General features: G+C 47.5%; 1 protein-coding gene across 1 annotated transcript in view; it reads left to right on the forward strand.

The window, feature by feature from the left end:
• Positions 1 to 23,946, forward strand: part of CLUAP1 (clusterin associated protein 1) — a gene marked incomplete at its 5' end in the record, with an annotated part of 79,993 nt that overhangs the window by 41,207 nt on the left and 14,840 nt on the right. The window contains 2 exons of the mRNA XM_082313238.1: positions 11,074 to 11,146; positions 22,845 to 22,952. Of these exons, the coding sequence (XP_082169364.1) occupies positions 11,074 to 11,146; positions 22,845 to 22,952 (181 nt within the window). The remainder of the gene's footprint in view (positions 1 to 11,073; positions 11,147 to 22,844; positions 22,953 to 23,946) is intronic.

A 23,946-nucleotide genomic window follows, 5' to 3' on the forward strand; every position in this document is an offset into this window, starting at 1 on the left:
TCCTGTGTTCGTCAGAAAGCTCTAGCACAGCGGCAGCATTTCATAATGACTGAGGTGGCATCATCAGTCAAAGAAGAATAACCTCTAGATGCAAAATCTATCTCTGTGCCAGAAAGCCAGGGTCCTGCTTTATTGCTGGCTCTACGCAGCCATGAGCCAGCTTTGCTGTGGTTCTGCACTGTTTGCTGAGCGCAACATTGTGGGATACGGAAAGGAATTTTTTAATTTTCAGTTTTGGTAAATTTTGTAGGAAAATGAAAGTCCTGATCAAATGATTATAGACAAGAGATGGGAAACCAAAGGACCCCTCTGGTAGTACTGCCAGCTGTGACTTTTAGTTTTGGTTTTTTACTGAAGTGAGATGATCCGTTACCAATAAGCATCTAAAAGTTCAAGGTTAAAATGACTATTAGTTTATGCGGCGTGATCTGTGTTGTTTTACAGGTCAGCAATTTGTCCTCTGATCCTTAACCATAAACTCTCAGAGGGCTCATCACCTCTCACAAAGCAATGTTCAGCGCATTCAGGCTGCTCCTTTGCAGAGGGAGCCCTGTCCTCCCAGCCTGTCCTTTCCAGAGCGCCTACATCCACCTAGTGCAACCCTCCAAACATGGAAACTGCTTCACCGTATTTCTGTAATCCTGGAGGAACCAAAGCTACGCACCCATGCACCTTCTCATTCCTCCTATTTTGTTTCCTATGATGTTTGTCCTTGTGCACAGGCACTTGAGATGGGGAGCCCGCTTGTGGTGCCTTCACAAGGAACGTCCCAGAGCCTCCCCTTCGCTGTTCCCAGTGCCTCCGCTTCTCGTCGCGCCGTCATCGTCATCGTTCCCTGACAGACCTAGTTTGAAGCCCTATCGTAGGATAGCAAGCCTGTTGGTAAAGATTTTTCTGCCCTGCTTTTTCAGATGGGTCTTATCTATCTCCCGTAGTCTTCATTCCTCAACAAAATAAAAAGGTAAAGAAAACCCCGTAGCATTGCAGTCGCTTTTAGTCAAGCATAACTACAGCCATGTTCCAGTTCAAATCATAAAACTGGACATGAATTAAGGGTGAGGTATTTAATAGTAGTTCACTGTGATATGAAGCATCATCTTCAATTTTTAAAGAACAGCTCTGGTGTCCTGGTTTCAGCTGGGATAAAGTTAATTTTCTTCCTAGGAGCTGGTATAGTGCTGTGGTTTGGATTTAGTATGAGAATAATGTTGATAATCCTAGAATCCCAGGTTGGAAGGGACCTCAGGGATCATCTGCTCCAACCTTTCTAGCACAGCCTAGACGAGATGGCCCAGCACCGCATCCAGCTGAGTCTTAAACGTGTTCAGCGTAGCAGAGTCGACCCCTTCCCTGGGGAGATGATTCCAACGGTTGACTGTTCCCATTGTGAAAAATTTTCCTCTCGTGTCCCATCGGGATTTCCCTGGGAGTAACCTGTACCCGTTACCCCTTGTCCTCACCATGGGACTCCTTGTAAAAAGGGAGCCTCCATCTTCTTTGTAGCTCCCCTTTAAGCACTGGTCCGTGGTGGTGAGAGCACCTCGAAGCCTCCTTTTCTCCAGGCTGACCAAGCCCAGCTCCCTCAGCCTGGCCTCACGCGGCGGCTGCCCAGACCCCGGATCATCCTGGTGGCCCTTCTCTGGACCCCGCCAGCCCGCCCACACCTTTTGTGTGCAGCGGGGACCAGAACTGTGCGCAGCGTTCCAGGTGTGGCCTGACAAGCGCCGAATAGAGCGGGATCACGACTTCTTTCTCTCTGCTGGTGATGCCCTTCTCGATGCAGCCCAGCCTCCTCGTGGCCTCCTTGGCCGCAGCAGCACCCTGCTCGCTCACGTTGAGCCTCCTGCCCACCGGGACCCCCAGGTCCCTCTCCACGGAGCTGCTCTCCAGCCAGGTGGATCCCAGTCCGTGCTGCGCTCCTGGATTACGTTTTCCCAGGTGCAAGACCTTACGCTTGTCCTTGTTAAACTTCCTAAGGCTCTTGTTAGCCCACTTCCAGCCTGTCCAGACCTTCCTGCAGGGTGGCTCTCCTTTCCAGAGCGTCTGCTTCCCCACTCAGTTTGGTGTCATCTGCAAACGTCATCAGGCTACACTTGATCCCGTAGCCTGATGAAGTTTGCTCGCAGATGATAACACGCTGATGTTTTGGTTGTTGCTACGTTGTGTTTACACTGGTCAAGGACTTTCCAGCTTCCCCTGCTCTGCCCGTGCACGAGGAGCTGGGAGGGGGCACAGCCAGGCTGACTGGCCCAAGGGCTATTCCATACCGCATGGCGTCGTGCCCAGTACAGAAACTGGGGGCCGCGATTGCTCGGTAGGTTGGCCCCCCGTGCCATCATGAACTTTAACCGCGCGACCTCAGTGTTGCGTTCACGTACCTTTCTGTTGTACCTAGCAGGCTTCCTCTTATTAAGAGTACCGTCACATTCTCTGTTCAGGCACCGCACAATTTTGCGTCGTCTTTATATCTCACCCCTGCTGAATGAGTGGCAACACTCTATTATGAAAAACAAATCCCCTTGTACGCGTGTGGCAAGAGCTAATCTCAGCTGCTTTGTTCTATAACAAAGCAAGAAACAGCTGCTGAGATTAATAGGCAAGGTGACGATGAGGGGGTTCAATCCATCATCAAATTGGTTCACTTTAAGTGCACTACAGAGCGGTAGGATTACTGCTATTCCCTAGCAAATCACTAGGAAAAAAAACCAGAAGGAAACATTGTTTTCCCTTGCTAAGATGAAAAGGTTAGACAGAGAGAGAGATGGCTAGAGAGATTTGTGGGATTGGATGTCTGAGAACAGAAGAAATAGCTTAGGCAAAAATTGAAATGTTACCGTTTGAACAAAAAAAAAAGTCAGCAAGCTCCAGTTGTTGTCCTGTTGTTCTTCCACACTTATCGCCTTCCTATTTTCCCAGTTTCTTTTCCTTTTCTTTCTACTTAGTGGTAACCATGTTGTCTGCCAGCTGGCTCCAGGGTACAAATCCTTTGTATTCAAAATCCCGTTAGTCTTTTCTCCACAACTTTCCCAACAAAACTTTTGAGGTTAATTTAAAAAAAAAAGAAAAAGACATTTTAAATTATCAAATACCGCATCATTTTTGTTCTTTCTCTTTTGGGGCCTTTTTAGACTGGCTGCTTTGCAGTCTGCAGGGGCACAGAGTTGTCTTGGACGTCGTGATTTCAGCGATTTGATTTTATCGTTTAAAACAATACTCAGCAGCATTAGGTATATCGCAAAGGGCTGGCAGTCGAGAAATCAGGGGGCTTGTTCAAATCCTGGATCCCTTGCCCTAAGGCAAACACTGAGTCAGTGGCAGAGCTCGTTGCCTGTGGGTCGGCGGCTGGAGGATATTCTCCACGGTGGCATATTGGCCTCTGTTTTAAAAACAAAAAAAAACCCACCCCAACCAAACCCCCCCCCACCCCAGACCCTGCACATCGTTGTGTGTAGCTGTAATTGCACGCTGTTTAATCATCCTTCTCGTCAAGAAGTTATAATGCGTATTAAGTAAAAAGCCAATAAATGAAAACGCGTTTCTCAGGCTCTGCTTTCGTATAGCTTTCTGTAAAAAAAAATCTCAAAGCCGACTCCCCTTCGCCCTGCTGTAGGAACTCACCGTTGACGTTTTACTTGTCTGTAGAGCGATCGGTTAGATTATGTTAAAACATTCTGCCAAACAGCCATGTGTTTTGCTTTATTGCGGTTTTCCAAAGACTTTCACAGTCAGATATGAGATGGCAAGTCATCTGCTTTGCCAGTTAAAGTAGATTGAGATACAGAAAATCTGTATTGTGCTCATTCAAACTCCACTCTACAAATAAATATACATTTGCCTTCGCTGCTTTCAGTGTGCTGTAGAGGACGGGTAACATTCTCGCTGAATTGGGCACAGTTGATTGTAAACATAAGTGAAACTTGTTTGTTTTAAAAGCCTTTGTTTGTCCTAGTATGTCAACAAAAGGATTCTTTCTTTCCTATTGCCTGTATAGAGACCATTTGTTTCTCTGTCACAAGATAAGGTGCCTGCTATGGAAAGCTGGTGACAGAACCGGTGACTAAGGGGAACTCTTGTGTGCTAAAAGACATGGGCAAATTGCTAGCGATGAAAAATAGTTCTGACTTGATGATATAAGGAAACTTTTTCACTGTTTGGATAGTCCGGTATCGGAACACGTTGCCCAGGCAGGTTGATCGGTCCCTCTCCTTGGAGGTTTTTAAGACCGAACTAGCTGGAGCCCTGAGCGCTGTGGTCTGATCCCGTTCCTGATCCTGCTTTAAGCCGGAGGTTGGGCTGGGGACTTCTGAAGGTCCCTTGCAGCCCGGGTGGTTTGGTGGGTCTGAGCTTAGCAACGAAGTCCTGCCCTGCTGCCCATTTCACTAGGCTGGCTGCTCGGAGTTGGCAAAGGCATTGATTTGATTGCTCTTTAAAGGGCGGATTTACACCTAGGAAAGGCTGCGTAATATATGAGACGGAGGAGTCTAAGTTCCATCTCAGCAGAGATCTGTCTGCCTCTGAGTTTGCAGGTGACACCAAGCTGGGTGGGAGCGCTGATCTGCTGGAGGGCAGGAGGCCCTGCAGAGGGCCCTGGCCAGGCTGGGGCGATGGGCCCAGGCCCCGGGGTGAGGGTCAGCAAGGCTCAGGGCTGGGTCCTGCCCTGGGGGCACAACAACCCCAGGCACCGCTGCAGGCGTGGGGAGGAGCGGCTGGGAGCTGCCCGGCGGGAAAGGGCCTGGGGGTGCTGGTCGACAGCCGCTGGACATGAGCCAGCAGGGTGCCCAGGTGGCCAAGAGGGCCAGTGGCATCCTGGCCTGTGTCAGGCACGGTGTGGCCAGCAGGAGCAGGGAGGTGATGGTGCCCCTGTGCTGGGCACCGGTGAGGCCGTCCCTCGAATGCTGTGCTCAGCGCTGGGCCCCGCACCCCAAGGCGGCCATGGAGGGGCTGGAGCGTGGCCAGAGCAGGGCAGCGAGGCTGGGGCAGGGGCTGGAGCACAAGGCTGGGGAGGAGCGGCTGGGGGAGCTGGGGGGGCTCAGCCTGGAGAAGAGGAGGCTGAGGGGAGCCCTCCTCGCTCTCTGCAACGGCCTGAAAGGAGGCTGGAGCCGGGGGGGGTCGGTCTCTGCTCCCCAGGAACAAGCGATGGGACGAGAGGGAACGGCCTCAAGCTGCGCCAGGGCAGGTTTGGGTTGGGTATTGGGAAAAACTTCTTCCCCCAAAGGGCTGTCAGGGCCTGGCCCAGGCTGCCCAGGGCAGGGGCTGAGTCCCCATCCCTGGGGGGATTTAAAAGCCGGGGAGATGTGGTGCTGAGGGACATGGTTTAGTGGTGGGCTTGGCAGTGCTGGGTTAACGGTTGGACTCGATGATCTTAAGGGTCTTTTCCAACCTTAACGATTCTGTGATTCTATGATTCTAAAGCAGGATTTTCAGCCTCAATAATCTCTGGTGTCCTGAAAGGCCTGGGAACCCCCTCTGACAGGGCTGGCTGGCTCTGATTTTGTGTTAATTGGCACTTTAATTGTGTTAATTTGACACTGTGGTTCTGCAGCCTATTCTGCCACTGAATTTGGGTAAAGTTTGCTTGTAGCATCAGATCCGTGCAGTGTTTGCCTGCCCGCTGTCCTGTGCGGAGTGCTAAAGTCCGTTGTACAACATTATGTGTTGAAAGAGCATCTATGGCGTTATGGTCGTCATGCCCTCAGCTTTTCTCCTTTATCACATTTCAGAAGCCCTGAGTCACACAGAAGTGACCAGCCTAAACCAGAAAACCATCTCCGATTTGCACGGTCTCGTCTTCGCTGTTTGTTAAGATCATGGGAAGTGTGGGGAGTGGGGTCTGCAGTGAAGGTGGAAGCCGGTCAGGCCAAAAAATGAAGCCTGATGATTGCAGTCGTTAAAAGCAGCAGGGAGAAAGAGAAGCTGAAGCTGCCACTGACTCAGCTGTTTAAAAGCTGTTATTGTTTTTAAACCCAAAATCTTAAACCAACGAAGCTGTTGTAATTCTTTCACTAATTTAACAGATCTAAGATTTCTCTGCAGATTCTTTTAAATGAGTATGTAACTTCAAAAAATTATATGATAAATTTTGTTTACTTTCTAGATATATGATCCGCCATCGCTTCTGCCCCCTCCTTTGAAGATCCCACTTGTTACGGACTGTGAACAGCACTTAACTGATGCTGTCCTGGTTCCGACTGGTTTGAGGCTGCCCTTTTGAAACGGTTTTTATTGCTGCAGTTTTTGATAAGCTCTTGCAGGGTGTAGTCTGGCAGCACAGCTGAACTGATGCAGCGATGGGCTGCTGTTGGGAGGGACGGTGGTGTAGTCTCAGCAGCTCCCTTGGGCTGACAGCGGCATTTGACCGACCGTGCATTGAGCTACTCAGAAATCTAAAGCAGTAGAAAATCAACATTTTTCCTGCCAGTTAACTCTGGGCTGCCTTGGTACGAGGTCAGCTGAGCCGCCAGCAACAGCGCAAGAGGAAAGAGGGAGAAGTGGCTCATCCGTATGGTTAAACTGTTTTCTTAGACTTCATTTCTTTTGTATTTATGTCCATAAACCAGCACTGAAGCCAAAACAAACAGTACCCCATCTTCTTACCCCTGCTGTTTTTCCTACTACTGCAGTACTCCCGTCCACCGTTGTGCCACTCAAGAATTTGCGTAGCCATGTGCTGAACTGCAGTAGAGAATTTGCCTGGCTTGATTTTGTTTCGATGGATTAGTTTTCCCCAGGTTTCTTTTGTGTTGCTGCACAACTGCTTGCACCAGAGCCAGCAGGGTGAGAAGAGGGAAGGAGCGAGCGGCCCAGGGTGCAGGGGAGGGTGGCTGCTTGTTTGACTGGGTTGGGATTGCCAGCTTCAGCTCTCTTAACGTGTGCCTGGAATTGCAGTATTAGGCAATGATTATATCTGCACCCGGTATTTCACTGGTCCGTGAACATTTTTAAAATGTTTTCTGGGTTTATGAATTTCTCTCCGTGACATTTCGGAAATGTCCCGTCTTTTTTTTCCTCCCTATAGATTGGCTTTGCCATGTGCGCTGTGCAGGCTGCAACAGCCCGCGGGGTTGAGATTCGGGGGGCTGAGGGATCCCTCACTTACTCCGTTTGTCCCAAAGACAACGGGGAGGCTGTATTGTAAATGTTTGCTGGGGCAGGGGCAAGACTTGCTTAAATCACTGTCTTTAAATCTTACGAGTGACTGGGAGAAACCAGATAGGGAGGAGGAGGTAGGGAAAGAAGATAGCAACTGTGAGGCTCGGTCAGAAAATGTTGGGACCCACTGTTGCAGAGGGAGGTCTTGGTACGGGCATGTGCTACAGAGACCGAAGGAAACACTGGTACCTAGAAAGCTCTGAAAATTTTGCCTCACGTCCACATTCATTGCGACTTTCATCAGTCTTTAAAAAGGCTTTGCTAACGCTGAGGGGGATGGAAAATGGTAATCGCTGCAGTGCTTACCCTTCTCAGCGGGCCTGAGCCGGGCCGGTTTGCGGGCAGCGTGCGGATGTGTTGCTGCTACGCGGAGGTCACTTGTATCGTGGTCAGCGGCACGGATCAAGAGGAGGCGGGTAACCTTTATTGGCCTGCTTACCATAACCGCACCATCCACAGCATCCTTGCATCTTCCCTTTCCTTTAATCTTCGGTCACGCTCTTCTGTCCTCACCGGTCATTTTTTCCTCACAGAAAGAATTCATAAAGAAGAGCGGTTTCCTAAACAGGGTATTTAAAATGTTCTGAGTCTCCATGAAACAAGTTATAAAAATATGCTTGTGTCTTTTCCTTCCTTATTCTTGCAGATGGAATTAGCTTCTCCCTGCAGAATATATATCCATCACTTCAGAGGTTTCAGTAGTTTATATTGTTGCGAGTTGCTGCTGGAGTGTCTCATACTGAATGATTTCGGATCATGACCTTTCTGCTTTATAGCCCTGGAAGCTGTCATGCCTGCTGTGTTATTCCTGTTATTTATGTTATTTTCTATATGTTTTGCAGTGTTATTTCTACAATCCCAAGCAATCATTAGCAGTCTTCCTACCTTCTGTGGGACCATCGTCTCTATTAGTACGGGAGAGTTTGTACAGCAGACACTGTGCGTAGTTGTCCAAAGGAGATTTTTGGATCAGAATTTATTCCCTCTGAGGTCTTGAGAGAGGCACTGACCTGGGTTTCTCACCAGGTACAGGTGATGTACATCAATTCCCCTTACCACCTGTAAGCACCTTCCCTGCAAGCTTTTTTAGCATGAATTTCAACTCACAAGACACAGATGTTTATGCCGAGTTCTGATGCATAGAATCACAGAATCATTTAGGTTGGAAAAGACCCTTAAGATCATCAAGTCCAACTGTTAACCCAGCACTGCCAAGCCCACCACTAACCCATGTCCCTCAGCACCACATCTCCCCGGCTTTTAAATCCCCCCAGGGATGGGGACTCAGCCCCTGCCCTGGGCAGCCTGGGCCAGGCCCTGACAGCCCTTTGGGGGAAGAAGTTTTTCCCCATACCCAACCCAACCCTGCCCTGGCGCAGCTTGAGGCCGTTCCCTCTCGTCCCATCGCTTGTTCCTGGGGAGCAGAGACCGACCCCCCCGGCTCCAGCCTCCTTTCAGGCCGTTGCAGAGAGCGAGGAGGGCTCCCCTCAGCCTCCTCTTCTCCAGGCTGAGCCCCCCCAGCTCCCCCAGCCACTCCTCCCCAGCCTTGTGCTCCAGCCCCTGCCCCAGCCTCGCTGCCCTGCTCTGGCCACGCTCCAGCCCCTCCATGGCCGCCTTGGGGTGCGGGGCCCAGCGCTGAGCACAGCATTCGAGGGGCGGCCTCACCAGTGCCCAGCGCAGGGGCACCATCACCTCCCTGCTCCTGCTGGCCACACCGTTCCTGATACAAGCCAGGATGCCATTGGCCCTCTTGGCCACCTGGGCACCCTGCTGGCTCATGTCCAGCGGCTGTCGACCAGCACCCCCAGGCCCTTTCCCGCCGGGCAGCTCCCAGCCGCTCCTCCCCACGCCTGCAGCGGTGCCTGGGGTTGCTGTGCCCCCAGGGCAGGACCCGGCCCTGAGCCTTGCTGACCCCCACCCCGGGGCCTGGGCCCATCGCCCCAGCCTGGCCAGGGCCCTCTGCAGAGCCTCCCTGCCCTCCAGCAGATCGACACTCCCACCCAACTGGGTGTCATCTGCAAACTGACTGAGGGTGCCCTCGATCCCCTCATCCAGATTGTTGATAAAGATATTAAACAGAACTGGCCCCAATACCGAGCCCTGGGGAACACCACTGGTGACCGGCCACCCACACATCATGCCAGCCAGTCCCCAGGCCTCTGTTTCCAGCCACTTCCTTCTGTGCTGAGTGGGACCTGGTCGTTTGCTGCTGCCTAGAGGTTGGCGGGAGGAGGTTTTCCTTTCTGAGCTAGCAAACTATTGCCATACGGATGGATACACATGTCCATCTGAAAACGTAAAACGGTTCCCCACCATTCAGCCATGTTCAGATGCCCTGCTTACTTTCTTCCCTCTGCCCCATAGATATTCCACTCGAGTCTGTGGTTCCTTTCCGCAAATGCACTGTAAATGTGCAGATTTGACCATATCAAAGCAACTGGTGTTTTTAATTACATGCGTATTTTGCGTAGAAAAATCAAAGACTCAGAAAAATCTTAGCTCAATCCACAGTTAATTAGCTTTCCCATCTTCTTGTCTTGCTTGAGTGGAATTGAAGAGACTAAAATTAGCAAAATTCATGGCTAAATCCTTCCATCAGTTGTTTGCCACCTGTTTAGTATTGTAGGTTCTATCTGAATCTGATTGTATGATTCGTATCTTACCTACTTTATCACGTTTAGTTTGCTATTCGCCATTAACATTACCCAAATTTAAACTAGGTGTCATTAAAAATATATTTTTCTGTCTGATGCTGCTATTGGAATAGTGAACCTTAGTTCCTAAAATTCAATCTTTCGCTATCTTTGCTAGATTTTAGTCCTAACTGGATGGAGGACTTCAGGAACGCAACACCACCTCCTCCAATTGCTTTCTGGTTTTCAGCAAGCAAATAGTCCCTTTAGTTTACCTGGTCTGTGATGTTCTGCAAGCGCATGCGTCCTAGGAGATGAAAATTACACTCATCAGTTACTGTCCGCAGAGCCAGCCATGTTTTCTTGCTAATCCATAACGCTGGAATGAGAATGTCTTGTCTGCCGCTGCCCCGCTACCGTCAGCCCGCTTCTTCCCTTCTGGGCCGTCGCGTTTCTTACTCGGTTGACGGTGCAAGACTGAGGTTTTGTAAGTCCTTGTGCGCCTTTTTGGTAAGATTTTCCGTTATCCTTGGCCTTCGTTGGAATGGGTTGAGACTCGTGATCTGCTTCTCTTCCTCAGCGCAGCAACCACTGTTCTACCTACCTTTTTCCATAACTGCATTTGTCACAACTTTATCATACTGTCATTACAATAGTGCTGCTCAGAATATTTTTATCTAACAACTTGCTATATGCAAAAAGGAAAATCAACGAACCACCTTGTGCAGTCTTACTGTCATGGTTCTCCTTTGCACCCGAATAGTATGGTATTTGGCTATACTTCTCCAGCTTATTGATAGGGCTTTTTGCTGCCATTTTGTTTGCACATGTCGAAATGTGTGAATTTATTCTGGTTTGGTTTGTGTGTTATGAAGCTGCAGCCATTTCACAAACCACTTCTGGTGTTTAAAGGAGTATTGGTTGAAAACAACTACCACAAAGAAAGCCCCTTTTGTTCTGTAACGGCAGTAATTTCCTGTGGGACGAAGACAAGCGAACTCATTTTCAATGTGATAAGTGAGGTTTCAGCCACTGGGAACATGGGGTTGATTTGCAGTGCGCTGTTTTACCTGGGTACATGCTTTATATCCTGGCCCTCATGGGCAAAGTAAGTAGGAGCTCCCATGTTTCAACTGCGACCTTTTTTTCCTAAAATATTTTCAATGCTGAAATTTTCTCTTCTCATTCGACCTGTGAGTGCCCTTAACTGTTGTGGTAGGACCAATCCAATTAGTTCCCCGACTGGGTAATGGGGCAGCTTTTCTAATGCAGTTGTTTTCACCTCTTGCAGGAAGCGGCAAACATGCTGCGTCTTATGCAGAACAGGCTGAAGGAAGAGGAGCAGCACCTGCTGAAGAGTGGAAGTAAGTGGGATTTCTTCACCGCTTCTGTTAGCAGAAAAATTGTTCAGTCCTGGCTACTTTATGTGTAAGTATCCACTTACAAGCAGAGGGGACGTGGGATAGATGACAGAGTCAACAGGCTGTATTAGAAAAAGTGGAATGATAATAAGTGTGAAAGGATAACAGTGAAATAGGGAACCTAACCTCTGTGAACTGCTCCTCTGCCTTGTAAATTCTACCTTGTTGTGATTTAACCCCAGCCAGCAACTAAGCACCACCCAGCTGCTCGCTGGTGGGATGGGGGAGAGAATTGGAAGGGTGAAAGTAAGAAAACTCGTGGGTTGAGATAAGAACAGTTTAATAATTGAAGTAAAATGAAATAGAATAGTAGTAATAGTAGTCGTAGTCGTAGTAGTAGTAGTAGTAGTAGTAATAATAATATACAATAATAATACACAAAGCAAGTGATACACTGTGCAATTGCTCACCACGCGCCGACTGATGCCCAGCCCGTCCCCAAGCAGCGATCGCTGCCTCCCAGCCAACTCCCCCAGTTTCTGTACTGGGCACGACGTCATATGGTATGGAATAGCCCTTGGGCCAGTCTGGGCCAGCCGGCCTGGCCCTGCCCCCTCCCAGCTCCTCGTGCACAGGCAGAGCAGGGGAAGCTGGAAAGGCCTTGACTGGTGTGAGCACTGCTCAGCCACAACTAAACCGTCAGTGTGTGATCAGCATTATTCCCATCCTAAATCCAAACCTCTGTACCAGCTACTGGGAAGAAAATTAACTCGATCCCAGCTGAAACCAGGACATACCTGCAGTGCTGAGGGGTGAAAACAGTCATCCTCTAAACATGCTGTGCAGTTGCAGTGAGCAGATTTTAGGCTTCGCTTTGCTGTTATCCAAGCCCATACAGGCTAGCTGTGGAGACAGCACTGGTCCCAGCACGATGGGATTGCTGGTGAAAGGTTGGTTTGCAAACAAACTCGGTGAGGTGGTTCTACTCAGCAAGATGCTTGTGTGTAGGTGAGTAGTCTCGTTGGTTTGTGGGCCTGCTTGGCTGCCTCGTATCGCACACGTGCTGCTGTGCCTTGCACAACGGGAGTATAATTTCTGTCCTCAGCAGTTAGCCTGCCACACTGCGTGCCGTGGAGCTTGGTTATGTGTTTGGACTAATTCTTTGTGATGTGTCTATCACATCGTAACTTTCACAGATGAAAAACTCTCGGTTTGAAATCCTCTTTAATATCATTCATCTTCAAAGTGGGGTCCACGTTTGCCTGCTTGAATTTCCTTGATTTTAGTGTACCTGCAAAATGCGAATGCAATTAAAATTTGGGTTTTTTTCTTTTTTCCTGAACTTACTCTTAATTAATTAGAATTCTAGCTGAGGATCAGAAGAGAATAATAACCTCTTGAGATTTTGTAGAAAGCTAACAAACCCTATTTTGCTCCTTTTGAGCCAAGCGTCAGCAAGAACCTCCTCATTAATTACCCCTGTGAATTTAATATTGCAATATGTGCATTTTTATATGGTTGTGGGGGAAAATAGAAGGGAAGTTAATTCTCAGGATCAGAGGGAGAGTTCATGAAGGCTGAAATTGAGAAAGGACATCAAAATTGCGCTTCACAGTTTGTTTGCTGGCAGAGATTATCAGAGCAAGATCATGAAAGAGGAAAGCCACTCATTTCTGCCCATCTTTGATCTCGTCCTCTTACGGCAATGCAGTAAAAAGTGAAGACGTTTTAGCTGAAATATAGGATTTGTAATATAAATTACAAGAATGTGGAATTGTTTCAGGTATTTACTCGAGTGAAAAAGTCCAGGTCCTGCTATCTGGCAGTTCCCAGGGTAAATAAGTTCAAGAGGAGAAGAACATCTATCATCAGTAATTAATATATTATGAATTAATATGATTTTTAATTATGGAATATAATGTGAAAATTTGCTGACCTGCTTTCTCCTCATCTGTGGATTTTTCACTTGGAAAACTATTAGTCATTTTGCATCTCTGAAATAATATGAACCTTGCCTTTTAGTGAGCGATTTAACTGCCACCTAACAACGTATGATCATGACTTTTAATGACCTAAAAATATAACCATAATACATCTTTATTCCAGTACTTAATTGTCATAATTAGTATTTATTCTAGTGATAAGAGCACCAGGATCCTCATTTTCAGTGCTGGCTCATCTATTGTCTGTCCCATAACCTTGGAAAATCAAGGCATCTTTGTCAGCTCCAGCCTGCCTTTATCTGCACACGGAGTGGAAGTCTGCCGAGCTGCAGAGCTGTAACCGAGAAAATAAATTGGCTCTTGGAGGCTGTTTCCCCAGTCACGAGCGCGGCTTCATTACTGGGTGCTGTAAGGTTAATTTATTGACTGTTGTAAAGCTCTTGGAGACCACAGTTTGCTAACATAAAACGATCAGGTGCCAGGCTGTGCTTTCCCCTTAGAGCAGACCCCGCTCTCCTCCTCTCGTTATTACTTAAATGTTGCCCTTTATACGATCCAAAACCAAGAGATTTGCTTTGATAAGAGAATGCAGAGGTTGGTGTCTTAAATGGCATAGTGCCCCATTAGGGCTATGGTTACGGAACGGGTACGTTAATCCCAGGATCGTAGTCACAAGAAAAACACATTTTTTGCACAAGAGGAAACAAAGCAGCAGCAGAACCGGTGCAGCCTCACTGAAGACCTCTGCCTGCCCAAACCCCCTCCAAAGGTTAATAGTGAAATTCCCACTGGAGATAGGAAGCACGATAAGGGATGGAGTTTCTGCCGTAGAGGATTCCCGAGCGCCTACAACCTTGGTCTGGCGGTTAGCGATTTTATCAGTGAGTACATTGCGTGTGTTGTGGGGAAGGGGCGTAAAGCGCTGCAGGCATGAGCACTTCCACCTTCTTTCACCTACGTTTGGAGATGCTGCATGCTACGTCCCTCCTTCTAAGACAGGACGTGCCCCGTTAATGAGACAGACGCGAGGAAGATTAAAGAAGGGCTTTTCTTCACCGTCAGAAACATCTTTCTAACGTCGGTTTTGGGAGGAAAAAATACTTCCTTATTCCACTTGCATTTTTGAGTAAAGCCACCCACGCAAAGCAAAGTGCTTTTATCCTAAGGTTTCTTCCATCTTCAGTTTGTCAAAAAATTTAGGACTTTGTTGCTTGGGCCTTGAACCCAAAAAATACATTGTGCCTGCTCGCCAGACTGTTAAATTAGACCCTGCCCTGACTTGGTCTTGCTCATGCAACAGGTTCTAGAGATGGGTTAGCTTCTTCCCCTCGCGGCTCCGCTCAGTGGAAGGTGGGCAGGCTGGCCTGACGTCTCCCCCGATCCCACGACTCTCTGCCTGAATCTGGAAGGTCTGGGGTGGTGGGGCGAGCTTCGTTTGAACCGACCCATTGCTTTCCTACGCAGAGGGGTAGCGCGGGGCCGGTGCCTCCTGCAAGGGAAAGGGAAGGTTCTCTGACTCCCATTACGCTTTGCCCCCGAGAGCTGCAAAACCCTGAATGAGGCTCTTCTAACAGCGTAGGCTGGAATCTGGTGATAAATTTGTTACCATTAACCGATAAAAGTCAGCATCCATTCTGCCCCTGTAAGCCCTTACCTTTGGGTCCCTGTGTCATTGATGCGGTTCTCTCATTGTCTGGATCCTTTGACCTTATCTCCCGCTCCTTTGGTAAGAAGGGTTGCAAATTAACCGTTCATTTCCCTGCAGCAGAAGTTGCAGGAGTTCCGGCCAGCTCTCAGTTGAGTTGCAGGCTGAACTAACGCCAGAGAAACCTACATCATATTTCTTGTAAAGAAGAGCTGTGGAACGTAGTTTAAATTGTGCCGGCCTGTGTCAAGAATATAGAAAGCCAATGGATGCGTACTTGCGTAAAATTTGCAAAAATGTTTAGCATAATTCAGAAACAGCCTGGTTCTTTTTTTTCGTTTGCTAGCATACATTGCAAATCATCTTTTCTTTCTGGCAGAGCATCTCCATAAAACCACTGCACTAAAAAAAAAAAGAAAAGCTAACACGAAGTTATACAAAAACCCGCTCTAAAATTACAAAAAGATGTTGAACTCTAGATACAGATCAGGCTTCGAGTATTATTTGCATGATGAAAATATATGCAATTAAGTAGTTGCAGCAGAGCAGAAATGTTCTTTGTGATGAGTGGTAAGTAAATTGCTGTTATTTTTGTGATCTTGATTTCACATAAGCGGCTCTTAGAGAAACCAATATACGTTGTGGTGGTTTTCACATGGCGCGCTGCCCTTGTGGCGCATCCAGGGTTGGTGCAAAGTGACAAATGCCAATTGACTGAAAGTCAGGGCTTGGTTTCCTTGTGGTTAACGGCACAAGGACTCTTAAAACATTACATTAGACACTGCTCGGATGAGCACGGTGGAGGCTGTTGATAGAACTATTGTCGGGTGTAGATAGGTGAAGAGTTGCTCCGGTAATGGGTTGGTGTGAGAGGAGAGGGCTAGGAAGGTCACTGACCACAGCAGAAATTCAAGATGTTTTTTCGGGTTCATCCAAGGTTGAAAAAACATGTTTGCTGAGCAAAAAGTAACAAGACTGAAAGACGTTTTTTCAGACTAATCAGCTTACTACATTTACTGATCTTTCTTTCTCACTTTTTCATGTGCATTTTCTCGCGTTCTTTCTAAGATTTTTTTGTCAATTTAAAAGCAGGCTATATAAACTATAGTTTAAAAAATATTTTTTTTTTTTAATACAGAAATAAACCCTTTGAATTTTTTCAGAATATTTCCTATATTTCTTTTGGGTAACGGTATGCCCAGGATTTGATTTCAGTTTGCAAAAAATTCATTTGATTTGCAAAAAAAAATTCATTTGATTTGATTTCAGTGTGCGAAACTGCATTTTTCATTGACTGTACCACTTTCTGGTGTGCCGCTCCACCCAGCCCACCCTGCCTACTCTTGCTTGGTCCGTAGAATGAATAACCCTCCGTGTTACACAGCATTTTGAAATTTGCACTACTTCAATATTGTTCAGCAATAGCAACAGGATTAACTGATGCTCCTGGAGAGCTTCAGTTCTGCTCGATACACCACCAAAGTGTTTCCTTGGCCAGTTCTACTCGCCAAGCTAACTTTTGCATTTTCTGACAGCCAAACAAAATGTGCTTAGCTCTATCGTCTCGCTCAATTAAACAGAGCAAATAGATGTTGTGCTTTAGATAGCAAATCGCATGACGCTGTTACAGCTTGGTGCTGCACTGAATCTCTTGTACCCTTTCTACTCCAGAACTGATGCTTTAAAATCTGACAGCAGATAAACAAAAAGCCCCATCGCGACAATTGCGGCGTTTGAAGTGGAGCAATGAGTCCCTGGGTAATTCCCACAAGATGCCTGGATGATATTGCTAATGCTCAGCACCGTCAGCAGCAGGATGCTCAGTCCATCCGTCTTCTTGTAACAGATACTTGGAATTTATCCACAATAGGCTTGTGTTTTGCTTGTTAAATAATTGCAGATTCATATTCTAATTTAATAGTACTTTGATGGATTCTTGGCTTTTAAGATCATTAGAAAGAGTTATGGTCACTGAATAAGACCTCTCTGTAAAATGGGCCAAAAAATATCTTAGCTACCTATTCCTGTGCCAAAACTACAAATCCCAGTTTAAATGGGGCTTGTCATCGAGAGTTATTTTTAATTATTTCAAGTGACAGAGACCTATTGCTTCCCTGGGCAGTAGTTAATCATCCTTACTGTTAAAAATGGAAGTTTGGATATTGTAGCAATTGACCATTTTAAAACGACCAAGTGAGGTAAGAAAGTGCCTCTGCAGCCTTCTGCTTGGTCTGTGTTGGTGTGTTATTGCCCGGTTTTAGTGTACGCAGGTCTGAGCATCCAAGCTTTCTGCTGAAGTTGGTAGGAGCCACAGGTGTTTGGACCTTGATCCAAGCTCTCTGTACCAGGATGAACCTTTCATAGAATAGAATCATAGAATCGTTAAGGTTGGAAAAGACCCTTAAGATCATCGAGTCCAACCGTTAACCCAGCACTGCCAAGCCCACCACTAACCCATGTCCCTCAGCACCACATCTCCCCGGCTTTTAAATCCCCCCAGGGATGGGGACTCAGCCCCTGCCCTGGGCAGCCTGGGCCAGGCCCTGACAGCCCTTTGGGGGAAGAAGTTTTTCCCAATACCCAACCCAACCCTGCCCTGGCGCAGCTTGAGGCCGTTCCCTCTCGTCCCATCGCTTGTTCCTGGGGAGCAGAGACCGACCCCCCCGGCTCCAGCCTCCTTTCAGGCCGTTGCAGAGAGCGAGGAGGGCTCCCCTCAGCCTCCTCTTCCCCAGGCTGAGCCCCCCCAGCTCCCCCAGCCGCTCCTCCCCAGCCTTGTGCTCCAGCCCCTGCCCCAGCCTCGCTGCCCTGCTCTGGCCACGCTCCAGCCCCTCCATGGCCGCCTTGGGGTGCAGGGCCCAGCGCTGAGCACAGCATTCGAGGGGCGGCCTCACCAGTGCCCAGCGCAGGGGCACCATCACCTCCCTGCTCCTGCTGGCCACACCGGTCCTGATACAAGCCAGGGTGCCACTGGCCCTCTTGGCCACCTGGGCACACTGCTGGCTCGTGTTCAGCGGCTGTCGACCAGCACCCCCAGGCCCTTTCCCGCCGGGCAGCTCCCAGCCGCTCCTCCCCACGCCTGCAGCGGTGCCTGGGGTTGCTGTGCCCCCAGGGCAGGACCCGGCCCTGAGCCTTGCTGACCCTCAGCCTTTTCTCAGAGATCAGACGAAGGATCTCAGTTTTGTGCTAAGGACAAAGGATGTTCCCAGCTGAATTTTCTATATCAAAGCATTTCTTCCTGTTCAAATTGCAGAGCTGCAAATCGGTAAGTGTTCAGGCTGATGTACGCACGTAGCGTCTCTGAGTTTGATGAGAGATGAGCATGGGTTTGGCAGAACCAAGGCTTTCAAGTGGGCACTGAACTTCAGTCTCCCTTTGGCCAGAGTAAAATCCCAATCCGTAGGATTTTCATGGTTTTTTTGGTGTTCTAAAAGCTCATGCTATTCATTAAATGGATTTTGTTTTGGATCAAGTGGCTGTCTGCTGCCCACTTGATTTTCTCATGATGTTTTTTCACCAAAATCAACATCCTGCTGAATCCAGTAATTGCTGTGGAGCCAGTGCCTGTGTTTTCAAAGCAGTGATTTTTATTATGAAATTGAAATGCTAAACAACACTTACACCTAATTCTAAAGCATATCAATAAACGATGTCCTTTGTGCTCATTATCTTCACCACAGTACCTTCTTATTTTACAGTTGGATACGTTTACTTGAATATTTATGCAAACTAACCAATCTGTAATGAAATCACTGTTAAGTTATTAAATCATGCTGGTTTTCCTTCAAGCATTGCAAATTACCAAAAATTAACTCATTTAAATATAGTATTATCCGTCCAGGTATCTGCTCTGGCTTTTTCTGGACACAGTAGGTGTGCTTTGGAACAAATAACGCATCTTCGGAGAGCAGCGTTTTTTGGTTGTAACCAGGATGCACTTTTTGTGGCTGGACTGCTTTAAATAAAACTAATGATGTAGGTGACTGAAACCCACCTTTACGAAATGGAAACGTTGAAATGTAAGGCAAGCGGAGTTTAAAATCCCGGTATATTCTCTCTCAGGTAGTCTGATGTTTTGGCGGTATTCTCCGTGCGGTAGAGTAAATCACAGCAGTGGGGAAATGGGCCAAACGCAGTTGATAGAGTTGTTCTGTTGATTACCTTTTCGTAGTAAAAATCCAGGAGCCTGTTAAAATACCAGCCTTAAGCTCCGGTAAGCTGCCAGCGTTGGCCTAAATTTGGGCACGTGGCTTGCTGAATAGCAGTTTATTGTGAAAAGTCAAATAATCTTCATGTACGCCCATGCAAATCTCATAAGCCAGCTCCATTAGAATGTGCTCTGTACTCCATGTACCAGTATGTGGGAATTTGTAGTAGGATGCTTTATTATCTTCGTTGCTTTATGCTGGTACTAAGAAAAATCTACATTTTCTCCATAAAGAATATTCCTTGTCTCCCCGGAATTGATGCATTGTAATTTCTGTTACGCAGTATTACACAGCCGTGGTTGTGACTTCTCCTAGGGCAAGAAGTAGTTTCTTTCTATATGTTATTAAATGAAACTTTCTGAATTGTCACCTTTCTATGAATACCAAGAATATTTTGTTGGAAACTGGACACACTGGGCATGTACAACGAGGGATGTAGGATGGTGGAACCCTGTAGTGCTAGGACGGGTCCCGCACAGCGTTAGTCTAGTCTGCCATTTAATCCCGCTAAAAAGCCTGTACTCAGCTTGTCTTTATCTTGTGTATTTAAATAAATTTTCAGGAATATGCTCTGCTTCTGTGTCCTTGGGATTTTGGCCCAGCACAATTCTGCTCAGCTGATGCTAACTGGGATTGTATACTGGACAGAGCCGGGCTTGGTGACAGCAGCCACTGAGCTGAGTTAGAGCAATACATTTATTTTTTTTGGTGAATGAAAAAGGTGCTCGATGTCTTTCCAAGCGGTGAGCAGGAGGCTCGGAGGCACAGATTTTGCTGTTGCTGAATTTGCATTTGCAGCTGCCACTTTTCTGCTCCTCGGCGTGCGTTCACTGCAGCAGCACAGGGACGCTTCGTGTTGGGTTCTGAGCATCCCAATTCCAGCTCGGCTGTTCAAAGAAAATCCAAACTCTTGCCGTAGATCCGTAATGAGATGTGTTTCAAAGTCACAACTTGGTAGGAAAAATCATCAGCTTATATGCTGATAATTCACCTGATTAATCTTCTCTTCATTTGTATTGAAAAGTAATCCAGGATTTTTAAAGGCGTAAATGAAGGCTAGGCTTTCGGTTGCTGCTGGCTTGGCTTGTCGAGCACGCTGTGAAAGACAAGAGGTATTGCTGGGGCACAAGGCCTGCTTTTCTGGGGCTTGCCAGAGGTGTCCTGGGGCTGGACAGCAGAAAACTGCGACTTCATCACTGACAGGCGAGAGTTACAACATCTGAGTTAGTGGGGGAGAAGGATAAAAGACATAGCGTGAGAAAGAGGCGATTGAAGAATAGCAGAGAACCTGAGGGAAAGAAGAAAAGGGCTGGGTGAGGGGGGAAAAAAAGCCGTGTTTAAACCATTTTCTTTCATAAAGCAGCAGCTTGGGGCCCTCCAGCCACTGATGCTCTCTCCACAGTAGATACCACTTCCATTCCAGGGCACTTATTCACCGTGGGATCTTCCTGCAAGTCCCACTTTCCCACAGAAAGATGCTGTGGGGAATTATATGATGAAATGAGCTTCCTTTTTGCAAGCTGAAATGGGTCAGAAATGGCTGGAGTGCTGCAGGGAGCTGGAAGGGTTCACGTGGTTCAGGAGAGCATTAAGGCATCAGCGTGGGTATTTAGGAAAGAGCACTTCTATGTACAGCAGAAGAAGATGGCAGATTCATTCCTGTTTATTCTTCTCTTCTTACTGCTGCTATGTCCCAAAGGAAATATATTTTATGTGATATATCTGAAGTCCGTTACCACAAAAGGTTTAAAAAAAACGCTTTCCAGAAAAGCGAAATGTAAAATTAAAGCCCCGTGTTGTTACAGCCGTGCCCCCAACCAGAGCAGAATCGCGTCGCTGCCCCTCTCTGCGGTCAGTCCTGTCCCCAGAGTGGTGTTAGCTGGGTTTGCCGCTTCGGGTTGTCACCAGAGAGCACTGGCTCCATTAGTCCCCATCTCAGCTGGCAGCTCGCGCTCAGGAGATCCCAGCGAGAAGCAGAAAGTGCTAATGGGGAGGGAATGGAAGTGGTTTGGCAAGGGAATCGTAAGGGCTCTCTGCAGCATCCTCAGCTCTGGCCAGAGGTGCTGCGTAACAGGAGGAGCACAAATGACAAAACCTGAAAGGGAGGAATTGCTGCTCAAAAAAAACAAAAGGAAGAAAAAGAAAACAAAAATAAGAATGAGGACATTTTAGTAGTAGCGGTGAGAGCCACCGCAGATGAGAGAGTCTCACTCTTTAACATACAGAGCACGAACCTGAATCCTTTTAGGCTCCCCGCGGCTCTTCCCAAGGAGGTAGCCTGGGCAAGGGCTGAACACCACCTCGCTTTCCTGCGTACCAGGTAAACAGAAACAGTATTCAGGTCACACAGCAGCGAGCGATTCCTTCACTTGCCAAAAAAGAAAGCGCAACACAAATAGAAATTGTAGCTAACATTGCTGGAGCCTCATAATCTTACCAGGGTATCAAATACCTCCCTCGCCATTATATTTTGTCATTAACTTCATATTGCAATGAAAAAGATTATGGAAAAGTGTCCAATATTTGTATGTTGTCTGATAATTAAATGTTGCAAAGATGCGTCAGCTCATTACTAATCATAATTAAAGTAGTTATTTCCATTTTCAGCTCAGACATGTGTGTAATTAAATGTACCTGGGAAAGAATTGCCTATTTTATTGCAATAATTAACAGCTATTGTTGCGGTGCCGGGTGCTGACCTCACACGGGGTCATAGCACTGCTAATTCCCTCCGCTCCTGCAGGCAGGCCAGCAGCCAGCATCGGCTCCGAGCTGTAGGATCAGCCGGGGCAGAGGGGCTCATCTCTACAGGAGGGAGAAGGGTTTGTAGGTGATGGGAGCTGAGGGTCTGGCTCATGGATTGAATATTGGAAAAGTCAATAATCACAAGTGGGCAGTAGCTGGAAAGCAGAGCTTGGTCTTCATGAGCCAAGGAGCTTGCACAAGCAGGCTAGCGTGAACAAGGAGAGAGGGAAGAAGCTCACGAGACAGAAGGAGACTTAAATGGAGCAGAGCTTGCTCCAGACTTTCCACACGCTTCTACACCAACTTTCCACCCACTGCTTTGCTTCAGAATAGGCCCAGAGGAGAACCAGTTTGGTTGACCGTGCACGGGAACCTCAAGGTAGGACATGGAGAACAGTCTGCTCTTTTCTTTGCAGGCACTTTTAGTATCTGAAGACTTTTGTCGTCCTTTCAAACATCTGAAGGACAATTTAATCTAAGTCCTTTAGTTTTGTTCCAGTTTGGTGACTGGGGAACCGGCAGTAAGGGACTAAGTAGGCTTTGATTTGGATAGGAAGAAGAAAACAAAGGCAGATTATGAAAATATTGGAAGAAGTTCCTGCACCTTGGGAAGCTTTCCTGCCTCTCCAGCCATCGTGGGTTTGGCTGTAACTGCTTTCATTTACCTGTCTCATTATGCTTTTCTAACCCATGATTGAATGAAAGGCAAAGAGTCTAAAGGGATGGATTTTGATATTGCTTATGTCAGGGTAAAAGACTAGGAGATGTATTAATAAGCCCACACTTTCCAAATGCTTTTAAAACATTTTTATCTGTAACTCAGTTGCTGAACTAGCACCTTCTGACTGTAGGTATGCTTCGTACCCAGAGAGGGTATTTAGAACAGCGCCTTTACGGTACAATCTGAGGCTTGTCCCAAGGCAACTGTTTATGTTGTGTGCTGCTGTGGCACTTACACGTAGACGGGTGCCTTCCGAAGGATGTGGACGTCGGCTGTTTCCCTGTGCTCGTCAGTAGAGCCAGTGCTCTGTCTGCAACCGCATTTTTAATTAATCTTGGACTTGAACAAAGGTAGAAACCGCCAGCATCTCTTGCATCCCGCTGCTGTTCTGAGTTGTGGGTTGGTTTGAGTGATATTTATCAACTGCTTTTGTTTTAACCAGATAACGATGATTCCGACATAGAGATTCAAGAGGATGAAGGATCCGATAGTGAAGTGGAAGACAGGCAGATCATGAAGCAGCGCACCGGCACAGAAGCACTACTGCAAGGTATCTTAACCTTTCCTTAGTTGCCTTTATTCAGAATGATATGCTGGAATTATTTGAGTAACCTTAAATGTAAGAAGACCCTGTTATCGTTCAAGGACATTGGCACTGCTCAGTTCTTGTGACCTGTAAGAGGACAGTGTCTTATGGAGAAAACATAGTGCTTTCAGGGGAGCAAATTAAGGAGTATTTACTGAAAAAAGTACCATGTGAGGGAAATCCTTTCTTGGTATTGCCTTGCAGATTCTGAAGTAGCTTTATACAAAGCCTTAGAAAAGTAACACTATTTCTCATTGCAAAGCATTTATTTCCCTTCAGCTGTTGACACTTCGTCTAGTAGAGTCTTCTTCAAAAGGAGACCTTTAGCGAGTCCATAGAATCATAGAATCATAGAATCGTTCAGGTTGGAAAAGACCCTTAAGATCATCGAGTCCAACCGTTAACCCAGCACTGCCAAGCCCATCTATACCATGTCCTCGAGCACCACATCTATCTGTTCTTTAAATCCCTCCAGGGATGGGGACTCAACCACTTCCCTGGGCAGCCTGGGCCAATGCTTGACCACCCTTTCGGTGAAGAAGTTTTTCCTAATATCCAACCTAAACTTCCCCTGGCGCAGCTTGAGGCCGTTTACCTCTCATCCTATTACTCGTTACTTGGGAGAAGAGACCGACCCCCACCTCACTACAACCTCCTTGCAGGCAGTTGTAGAGAGCAATAAGGTCTCCCCTCAGCCTCCTCTTCTCCAGGCTGAGCCCCCCCAGCTCCCCCAGCCGCTCCTCCCCAGCCTTGTGCTCCAGCCCCTGCCCCAGCCTCGCTGCCCTGCTCTGGCCACGCTCCAGCCCCTCCATGGCCGCCTTGGGGTGCGGGGCCCAGCGCTGAGCACAGCGTTCGAGGGGCGGCCTCACCAGTGCCCAGCGCAGGGGCACCATCACCTCCCTGCTCCTGCTGGCCACACCGTTCCTGACACAAGCCAGGGTGCCACTGGCCCTCTTGG

This window comes from Platalea leucorodia (genome assembly GCF_965183815.1).
Source record: "Platalea leucorodia genome assembly, chromosome: 5".
Classification (NCBI taxonomy): domain Eukaryota; kingdom Metazoa; phylum Chordata; class Aves; order Pelecaniformes; family Threskiornithidae; genus Platalea; species Platalea leucorodia.